At 54.8% G+C, this 10,125-nt stretch overlaps 1 protein-coding gene across 1 annotated transcript; it reads left to right on the forward strand.

Moving 5' to 3' along the window:
• Positions 1-3,318: 3,318 nt before the first annotated feature.
• On the forward strand, positions 3,319-4,575 carry NOG (noggin). The gene has a single exon (XM_008147742.3). The coding sequence runs from the start codon at positions 3,828-3,830 to the stop codon at positions 4,524-4,526; it is 699 nt and encodes a 232-aa protein (XP_008145964.1). The 5' UTR covers positions 3,319-3,827; the 3' UTR covers positions 4,527-4,575.
• The last annotated feature ends 5,550 nt before the right edge of the window (positions 4,576-10,125 follow it).

Consider the following 10,125-nt stretch of genomic DNA (forward strand, 5'->3'; position numbering starts at 1 on the left):
AGGTAACCCAGCTGGTGAGTGGCAGGGCCAGAATTCCCACTGAGAGCCACTGGATCCGGAGGTTGTCTTTGTGTTGAATTTCCCTGTTTGTGATATTTCCTCCTCCATCCAGATCTTCTGTATCCAGATCCTTGTATCCTCGATACAGTGTGCCCATCTGTTACTCCGGGGGCGGGGGGGGGGGGGGTGGAAGGGGTGTCTGCTCCTTACCCTCATCCTCCTCCTTGCCTGGGACCTGCACTCTTGAGTGGCTGAGCTGCATGCAGACTCCAATTGTTAATCTCCTACTCTCGCTACGCAGATAAATCTATCCTTCTTCTTCATTAAGCCCAGCTGAAGCTCAGCTCTACCATTAGTACTACTATTAGTATTAGTAATATTAGTATTACTTAGTCTCTGCAAACAGCATCCCCAAATTCACCCAATACCTAAGTATAATGGGCATAGAGTGGGGGACCACCTGTAAGCTCCCCAAGTGGGCCATTTCAGAACCCCACAGTGAAGAAGGGTAAGTGCAGTATGAAAATGGTATAGCTTTTATAATTGTTTTGACTTTGGGGGAGTCATCATAATGTATTATAAAATTCCGAACAGCATTCAGAGCATAGCATGACACTGTAATATTTCTCAAACGTGGGCATGGGTTCTTCAAAGGTTGTGAAACACTAGTCTACAATAGATTTTTTCCCCCCGCACTTTTTTAATGTTTTCTTCGTGTGCTTGTCATATCCCCCTTAACTCGTCGTGGTGATCGACGGCGAGTTCTTTCTCCTCTGTGCTTTTCTCCCTGGTCTTCACCCCATGGACATTCTATAAACAGGTTACCCAAACTTTTGTCTAACATGGTTTGTTTTTCATCCCCAAGGGGCTTTTTTTTTTTTTTTTTTTTGCTGTCCAGTCAAATCTAGCCAACCTAAATAAAGGGCTGAAGGATCTGGGTTGGTTTTCAAACAAAAATAGGTGATTTGCAGTAGGAGAGAGAGAGGAAACTGATGGAACAGAGACCAGCACAATAAAACATCCCTAATTGGAACCTACCATCTCGGGAGGGCTGGGCTAGAAGTTAGCCTTTGAACTCGTTACTGAAAAATTATTTTCTTTAGTTAATTCACAGCAGTGACAAAATTGCTCTGGAACATTTAATCTTCCTAAGAAAACAAACTAGTGCCAGCCCCCTAAAGCACATCAAAAAAGAAAGGAGTATTGTTTAAGCGCCTACTACGCTCCCGGTTGCAGTCACACATTATTTCAGAATCAACTCAATTCAAACAACCAATGAGTTGTTCGTATTTCCATCAAAGCGAGATTTCCTTTTAGGCAGTTCCTTCCTAGTCTAATTCTAGATAGTGTCTAGACTTGAAAGTTTAAGAGGATATTTTCAGCTGAAACTGGCCAAACCTCCCAACTGCTGAAGTTTTGCAGAAAGACTGTGAAACAATGTGTTTTCTTCCGTAGACAGATGACAAACTTCTGGAGGGTGTAGGACAGCACAGGTTGAGAGGAAAAACTAGATCCTTGGGGAAAGAAAGTGGAGTGTTTTGCACTGTCCCAAGGAGACCTCCTAACTCCACTCCATGGAATGCTGGTGAATACTTGAGTCATTCACTCCTAATCTCTCTTCTCCAGCTTTTTCCAGACTCCAATCACATCCACCACAAAGGAAAATGAGTTTGAGTTTTGAAGCTTGGATTCTGTTCTTCATCCAAGGGAAAATTAACCAGAAGTGTCACTTCAATATCCGTCTCCCATGAGAGAAACTGCTTCTAGAAGGGAAAGCATCATGTGGGTTTATTTAGAATCACAGAAAGGCAGGTCGATAAGAGTAAGGTAGTTGTCACTAATGCAGAAAGTAAGGGATATGGTGCCACAAAAGTGACTTGTCTAAGGTTCACATACTCATATCAGGCTGGAGCCTAGCCAGGACTCAGGTCCCCTTACTACCAGTTCACCTTTGAAGTTTCTCGTCTGCACTCTTGCCCATTGATGCCCATTTAGTGCAGTACTATTCTTGTGGCATTTGAGGGACTCGGGGAGCAATCTCAGGAAGTTTGTTTACACTGAGGGCCTGGCGAGCTTTGAGAGAACAGCCGGCACCAGGATAGGCACGCACGCACTGACGAGGACACAGAGCAGAAACTGATCAGTTGGATAGCCCGCAAACCCACCTCGCAGGGCCGCCCCCGCCAGCGCCAGGTGCAGGACTTGCCCCATGCCAGCAGAGGGCGCGCCGCCCCCAGGGAGCCGAGCGGCGGCCGCGCTGAGCCCGGCGTGTTAGGGGAGCTGCAGGCGAGCAGGACGCGCCCCTACAGTTCGGCCACTCAGGGTGCAGGACCCGGCCAAGGAGGAGGAGGAGGGTGAGGAGCGGGCCCCCCTCGTGGGCCTGGGTAACAGACGGGCATAAGTGCTTCCTAGGAATTACATCACGCTGCGCAACACTGCGCTCCCTGACTCCCCCAGAGCAAAACGTGTGTGTGTGTGTGAGGGGGAGGGTGGGGTGGGGTGGTGGTGGTGGTAGTGGTGTGTGCGTGTGTGTGTGTGTGTGTGTGTGTGTGTGTGTGTGTGTGTGCTGGGGGAGGGGAGTTAGAACGAGCCCGGGAGAGAGGAAAAGCAAGACGCGCCCGGGTATAAAGCTCCGGGCACATGGAGAAATCCTTTGCACCGAACTGCACCGAGAAACGAGCCCCCAGCACCTCCCCGCCCACCGCAAAGCGCCCGGCTAGTGAGAACCCTCCGAGTACCCCCTAAAACCGGCCCTGCACCCTCCAGCCCAGCTCCAGCGCGGCCGTGAGCTTTTCCTAGGACTGGCCCTGGCGGGGCGCCTAGAGCCCCAGTTGCATTGCTCCAGGAGAAAGGAGGGGGGCGGTGCATTTGCAGGAGGAGGAGAAGGGGGGTGGGTGGTGGGGGAGAGAGAAAATTGCGCGGAGACCTGCCAAGCGCCACCGCCGCCGCCGCCGCCGCCGCTGCCGCCGCCGCCGCCGCCGCTGCCGCCGTCGCCGCCGCCGCCGCCGCCTGTGAGCTCCGGCGGGCAGCCGGACTGTCGGCTTCCCGGGACATCTGGGTCCAGCGGGGCACAGCCCTGGGCGCTGCCGTAGCCGCCGCCGCCGCCTCCGACGCGAGTGCAGGCGGCTTCCCCGGGAGCTTGTGCCGCTCCAGCTCCTCGGGGGTGGAGAAGTGGGGGGTGGGGTTGTTGTTGGGGGGGAAGAAGGGGGAGGGGGCAACGCCGAGAGAGTCAGTGGTTTCCATGGTGATGGAGCTGAAAGTGCAGGAAATTTAAAGGCTTGGACCCAGCGAGACAGACAAACCGGTGCCAACGTGCGCGGACGCCGCCGCCGCCGCCGCCGCTGGAGTCCGCCGGGCAGAGCCGGCCGCGGAGCCCGGAGCCGACGGAGGGAAGTGCCCCCAGGACCCGCTCGGCCAGCGGCGCTGCACAGAGCGGCAGAACGAGGAGCAGCCGGAGGAGGAGGAGGAGGGGAGAGCGGCTCGTCCACGCGCCCAGCGCCGCCGCCGGCTCGGGAAAGCAGCGAGGAGCCGGCGCCCCCTGCGCCTGCGGTCGCCCTGGAGTAATTTCGGATGCCCCGCCGCGGCCGTCTTCCCGAATAGACCCGGGAGAGGAGTTGCGGCCAACTTGTGTGCCTTTTTTCCGCCCGGGTGGGAGCCGGCGCTGCGCGAAGGGCTTTCCCGGCGACTCATGCTGCCGGCCCTGCGCCTGCCCAGCCTCGGGTGAGCGGCCGCCGGAGAGACGGGGGAGCGCGGCGCCGCCGCGGGCTCGGCGTGCTCTCCTCCGGGGACGCGGAACGGAGCAGCAGCCCCGGGCGCACGCCGGAGGCATGGAGCGCTGCCCCAGCCTGGGGGTCACCCTCTACGCCCTGGTGGTGGTCCTGGGGCTGCGGGCGGCACCGGCCGGCGGCCAGCACTATCTCCACATCCGCCCGGCCCCCAGCGACAACCTGCCCCTGGTGGACCTCATCGAACACCCGGACCCTATCTTTGACCCCAAGGAGAAGGATCTGAATGAGACGCTGCTGCGCTCGCTGCTCGGGGGCCACTACGACCCAGGCTTCATGGCCACCTCGCCCCCCGAGGACCGGCCCGGCGGAGGCGGGGGGTCGGCCGGGAGTGCCGAGGACCTGGCCGAGCTGGACCAGCTGCTGAGGCAGCGGCCGTCGGGGGCCATGCCGAGCGAGATCAAAGGGCTGGAGTTCTCGGAGGGCTTGGCCCCAGGCAAGAAGCAGCGCCTGAGCAAGAAGCTGCGGAGGAAGCTACAGATGTGGCTGTGGTCGCAGACCTTCTGCCCGGTGCTGTACGCGTGGAACGACCTGGGCAGCCGCTTCTGGCCGCGCTACGTGAAGGTGGGCAGCTGCTTCAGTAAGCGCTCGTGCTCCGTGCCCGAGGGCATGGTGTGCAAGCCGTCCAAGTCCGTGCACCTCACGGTGCTGCGGTGGCGCTGTCAGCGGCGCGGGGGCCAGCGCTGCGGCTGGATTCCCATCCAGTACCCCATCATTTCCGAGTGCAAGTGCTCGTGCTAGAACTCGGGGGCCCCCTGCCCGCACCCGGACACTTGATCGATCCCCACCGACGCGCTCCCCCCCCCCCGCCCCCCGCACCGTTTCCAACCAGTTCCACCACCCTCTCTGGAGGGGGATTCAATGAACTTTTTTTTTTTTTTTTTTTTTTTTTTTGGCTACAGAGACCTAGCTTTCTGGTTCATGTAATGCACTGTTTAACTGTGTAGGAATGTATATCTGTGTGTATATACGGTCCCAGTTTTAATTTACTTATTAAAAGGTCAGTATTATACGTTAAAAGTTACCGGCTTCTACTGTATTTTTAAAAAAAAAATAAGCAAAAGGAAAAAAAAAAAGAACAGAGAAAAGAGAGACTTATTCTGGTTGTTGCTAATAATGTTAACCTGCTATTTATATTCCAGGGCCCTTCGCATGGCGAAGCAGTGGGGGGAAAGTTATTTTTTTTTTTTCTTAAAGTACAAAGAGAGGGGAGAACTTTTGTAGAAGGACTTTTAAAAAGCTATTTTCCATTCTTCGGAAAGTGTTTTTGGTTTTCCTTGGACCTCGAAGAAGCTATAGAGTTCAATGTTATTTTACAGTTATTGTAAATATAGAGAACAAATGGAATGACTAATCATTGTAAATTAAGAGTATCTGCTATTTATTCTTTATAATATCCCGTGTAGTAAATGAGAAAGAAGTGCAGAGCAGGATTAAAGAAAACCACTAAAATCGACTGGCTCCACACTGCGATTCTCTGTGTTGGTGATTGATGGGAGGGGTGGGGGGTAGGGGGGGGCGGGCAGGGGGTGCCGCTGTGCTTATTGCGCCTGTGAGGAGAAGGGGCTCATCCCCTCTCCGGGTGTGATGGAGGTGACCACTCCATTTTTCATGGTGGGGGGGTATTCTCAACCCCTCACTTGAGCATCACGTGGCCTCCGCCGTGTCTCCCAGCTTTTTCTCCCCATATCACCAAAGCCTGGGCCTGCCGTGACCTCGGCACCCAGCCGGCCCCCTGGAGCTGACCCCAGGCCGGGCCGAGGGAGGGGGGAGGGTGGGCGGCCGCTTTGTCCTGCCTGACAGGCCCTTCACAATGGGGACACGTGTCTTTCACACCTACCCTAGGGGCGGAGTGCCGCTGAAACTTGACCCCCGAGGAATGGGGGGGAGAGATCAGAGCGCGCCCACCCAGATCCCGCCACCCCTCCTGCCTCGCACACACACCCCCCCCCCCACCTCAATATTCAGCCCGCGTTAACCCTTTGCACGCCCGGAAATTACGATGGTAATTCCAAGCTGAGGAATCAACACTCACAGCCTCCGGGATCCTGCCAGTCTGAGCCCCCCCCCCCCCCCCCCCGAAATCCCAGGCCCTCAGCCTTAATGTCTGGGAGGTTTGACACTCACCTCCCTTCTCCCCCCAAGACCTAAGGAAGACTCTGCGGGTCAGGGTTTCGGAAGGGTCCGAATTGGATTAAAAAAAAACGCCATCACTAGGTCCTGCCGTGGGGAACGGGGTGCACCCCCCCCCCCGCACCCCAGCTCTGGACGCTTACTCCACTTGGGGGTGGGGAGGGAGGAGAAATCAGAATCCAGGTCTTTGAGCTTCTGGGTTAGATAGGGGCAAAAGACGGGTTATCCCTTAAAGGGACCTGCAGAACATCCCCCACCCCCACCCCACCCCACCCCACTCCTTAAAGAAAGCCAACTTCTTGGGGCGGGCGCTCGACTCGCGTGCGTCCCTCTGCCTCGGTCCGCGGTGGCGCCCATCCGCGCGGCTCCACGTGGGCCCGCTTCCTGACACTGCTCGGGGCTCCCTTTATTTATCTTGGACTCCAAAGTTGCTCTCCTTTGCTACCTCTCTCCCCTGAGGCCCCCCAGCGCCCCCCCCCCCCCGCCACCTCCCCGCCTCCCTCCGGGCGTCCCTCTCCTCTCCCCCCTCCCCCCCCCCCCACCTCCGGAGTCCCGGCGAATCTGTGCTAATTATTTCAAACCTGCGCCCAGTCCCCAGCACAGCTTCAATGCCCCGGCCCCGCCCGCCCGGTCCCTCCAGCCGGGCGCTTTCTTCCCTCCCGAGGCAGCCTCGGTGGCTCCTCATTTCAATAGCCTGGCCCGCGAGCCCGAGCCCCCTCCCCGGCGCTGCCTCCGTCAGCCGTGGGACAGACGTTAGGGTATTCATTAACTGAGAGCCGAGGAATAACGGCATTATTCCCCCCAGAGAGGGCACCCTGCCCCCGCGACTATCTGAGGCTTCATTGTAAAAGGATTAAAAGTTAAAGACCTCCATCTTATGATTCTTTCATTTAATCTTCCTGGCGCCTGGGAGACATGCTCGATGGATGATGGCTTTTAAAATATTCCTAATGTCGGCTACCTTAAGACTCCAAGCCGGGCAAACAAACGTAATTTATTTCCAGAAGAAAGGGGATATTGAGATGTTTAAGTTTATGAACCGCCGTCCCCATGTATATTTGTTAAGGTCTGACAAATACCCAAATAACGTTAAAATCAGCCATTCATCACTTATGAATTTATGCAAAACTTTCTGTGCCCCGGGCCAATATTTTTTTAGACAGAGTTTCACTTTGCGAGAGGTGGAGGTGGTGGGGAGCGGGGAGGAGGAGGGGGTTTGGCGGGGCGCGGGGGGGGGTGGTTGTGGGGTGGGGGGGGGGGGCGAAAGCAAGAATTTTCATGCCTGGTAAACACGCGAATTATGCGAAGAGAGTTATTCCCAGCTGGGCGGGCAGCCAAAACTCCGAGAGCGCGCCGAGGCCAGCGCCCCCACCCCCACGTTGGCAATGTCATTGGATTACAATGCGAGGTCTTCCCCTCCGCGACGCCCCCTCCTCCCCCGCGCCCGCCCGCCCGCCGGCCCGCGCCCCTCCTCCCCACCCCTGCCCACTTGGAAAACCCGCTCGCAGCCGGCCAGCTTCTCGGCTTTCAGAGCAGGAGCCGGTGTGAGCTAGGAGGACCGGCTGCAGAGGGTGACCTGCCCTAGACAGACCACCGGACAGACAGGCTCGAAGGCCAGGAGCGGAGCCACTCCAGACGTGGAGAGAGGACCCAGGCGGTCCCAGGAGAGAGCCAAGGAGGTGCTGGTTCCCGAACACTGTGACTAATGCACAGCCGGTTCCGTCTCTATCATTATTAATGTTGATAATACTAATAATAGCACCAACACGGAAAGGAGTGGAGAGCTCCGGGCAGAGAGGCAAGAACACTGTCCTTTGCGGTCACCTCGTGCCTACCTCCTGTAAGGAGGAAAAGGGATCTCGGTGTCTTCTGAGGCTTTGACAGCCTGTGTCTATGAATGTCTGCAGCTGCCGGGACCCTGCCTCCTCGGGATGGAGGTTTGTAACTATTCCTGGTACAGACACATCCGCTTTCTCAAAATCCTGCAGGAGAGCAGCAAGGTGCCCATCTTCCCCGCCCTCCAGCCCTGACTGCAAGAATTCACTCATCAACCCTCTGTTTGCAACTCTTCCTTTTGTTCCTGCCTTCCGTTCTTCCCACAGGCCCCACACTTCATGCACAAGCACACTGAGGCCAAATGTCCACGGAAAGCCAGCCCCCGGGGGGGGGAGGGGAGTCTGGGAATGGGATCTGGTTCCCTGTTGAGATGGAGAAGGCCAGGGGTCCATTATCAGTCTTGCTGGTGAGACTCCTGGGAAAGAGGGTTGAAGTTTGGTGGCAGCTGCAGGAGGAGGCTGGCCGTGTATTAAGAGCTCTTAGCTGTGCTGGATGGGGACAGCAGGGGGAGGGCCCAGCCCATATTGGTATTTTGAAGGAGTGATTCATCCTTTTTCTTTAATGCTCTTGGAATGTCAGAGCTGGAGGGGAGCTTAGATTCCAATGCCCACCCCTCAATTTACAGATGAGAAGACTGAGACCTCAGAGGGATTTGCTGAAGATCACGCTGATTGATGTAGTTGTGGTTCTCTAAGGGGTCTCCATTGTGCCTCTCCACAGCTCGCTTTTTCTTTACTCTTTTGTTTATCTTGGTATTATTACTGTTATTATTTTGGTCAGGGAGAGTTCTTTCCATAACTGACATAATGACAATTGATCATCGCGGAGTTGATCAACCGTTCTGCTATCTCTATTCACAAGCCAGCTATTAATGGTGTCTGGCATGCCAAGCACTGAGGTAGGCCCTTTACACCCATCCTCATCCAAGGTCTCTGAGTTTTTAAATAAGGGAGCTGGAGCTCAGAGACTTTAAGCTCCATACCCAAAGCCACACAGCAAGTGACACAGTTATGATTCAAATTAGAGCTGATGCTACCACCTCTGCTTTTTCGGTAGCTCTGTAGAGATCCGTGCTTGGGGAGCCACACAGAACATTTCTGTACACTCCATTATGTGCCAGGACCCCTCTCCCCCATGTCCCTCAGACTCCCCTTCCCCAGCCCCCCCAACACACACACATAAGGAGTTTATAATGCAATGGAGGAGGTAAGAAATGAAGAGCAGGGTAAGTGATGAAAGAGGAGATAAACAAACCTGGGCCAGATGGTGAGGGCTCACTGCTGGACTGGGCAGCCAGGAAAGGCATCTGACTAAAGTCGCAAAGAACAAGTTGAATGTCAGCCTACCGTGGTGGGGATGTGAGAGGAAAGGGCCTTTAGATGGAAAAAGCAGAATAGGTAAAGAATTTGTGTCCTTGGGAAACAGCTCAAACAAACTTGAACATAGGATGGACCCAGGCCTCATAGATAACCAGAGCAATGCTCAAAAACTATGGAATAAAGAAATAATTCCTTTGCAGTAGTGCTCTAATGGTGTTCCTGCCCTCTTCAAGAGCTCTCAATGGCTCCCTGTTGCCTGAAATATAAAATTTAGTGCCCTTGGTTGGCATTCAAGGTCCTCTGTAATTTGGCTTCAGCCTGCTTTTCAGATCTTATCGCCTGTTCTCACTTGGCTTGGGTCCATCCTATGTTAAAGTGTTTTTCTAATTGATCTTTATTGTTGAAAGTATTACAGATGTCTACTTTCTTTTTTCCCCATTGACCCCCTCCACCCCATACCTACCCCCCAGGACCTATGACATTGCCTCAAAAGTCCCACAATATTGTCTCTACTGCAGTCTATTGGCTAAGCAAGTATCTATGACCAGTCCAAACTCAAGGAAAGGGACTTGGACATCACCTCTCAATGGGAGCAGCAAAGCCTCAGGGGCCACCTTTCATCTACCACAAGCACTTTCTGTGGGCCAGACTATTTTATACCCAGGACCCAAAAATGAGCAGATACAGTCTTCTTCCATTTAAGTTTGGTGCCAGTGTCCAGGATGGATTGGAAATAGGATAGTGGCTACTGGGATGTTAGGTGAGGAGGACCTTGCTGTGGTCCAGGAAGAGTCAGTAAGATGAATACTTGAGGAACATCAATGCCAATGAACACAAAGATCATTTGCCAGGAGACTGGACTTGGTGATTGATTGGATGTGGGGGCTGAAGGAGAGGTCAGAAAGGTCCCTGATGTTTCAGGCCTGCAAGGGACCATGCACAGAAGAGGAATCTCATACAAAAGAGCATCCTTCACCACCCACTACTCCTTACACACACACACACACACACACACACACACACACACAGGTTCCAGGCTTGTCCAGAAGAGG

Source organism: Eptesicus fuscus, chromosome 20 (genome assembly GCF_027574615.1).
Source record: "Eptesicus fuscus isolate TK198812 chromosome 20, DD_ASM_mEF_20220401, whole genome shotgun sequence".
NCBI lineage: Eukaryota > Metazoa > Chordata > Mammalia > Chiroptera > Vespertilionidae > Eptesicus > Eptesicus fuscus.

What these genes read in the sequence shown, in the direction of transcription:
- NOG (XM_008147742.3), top strand. Translation starts at nt 3,828, where the DNA reads ATGGAGCGCTGCCCCAGCCTGGGGGTCACCCTCTACGCCCTGGTGGTG.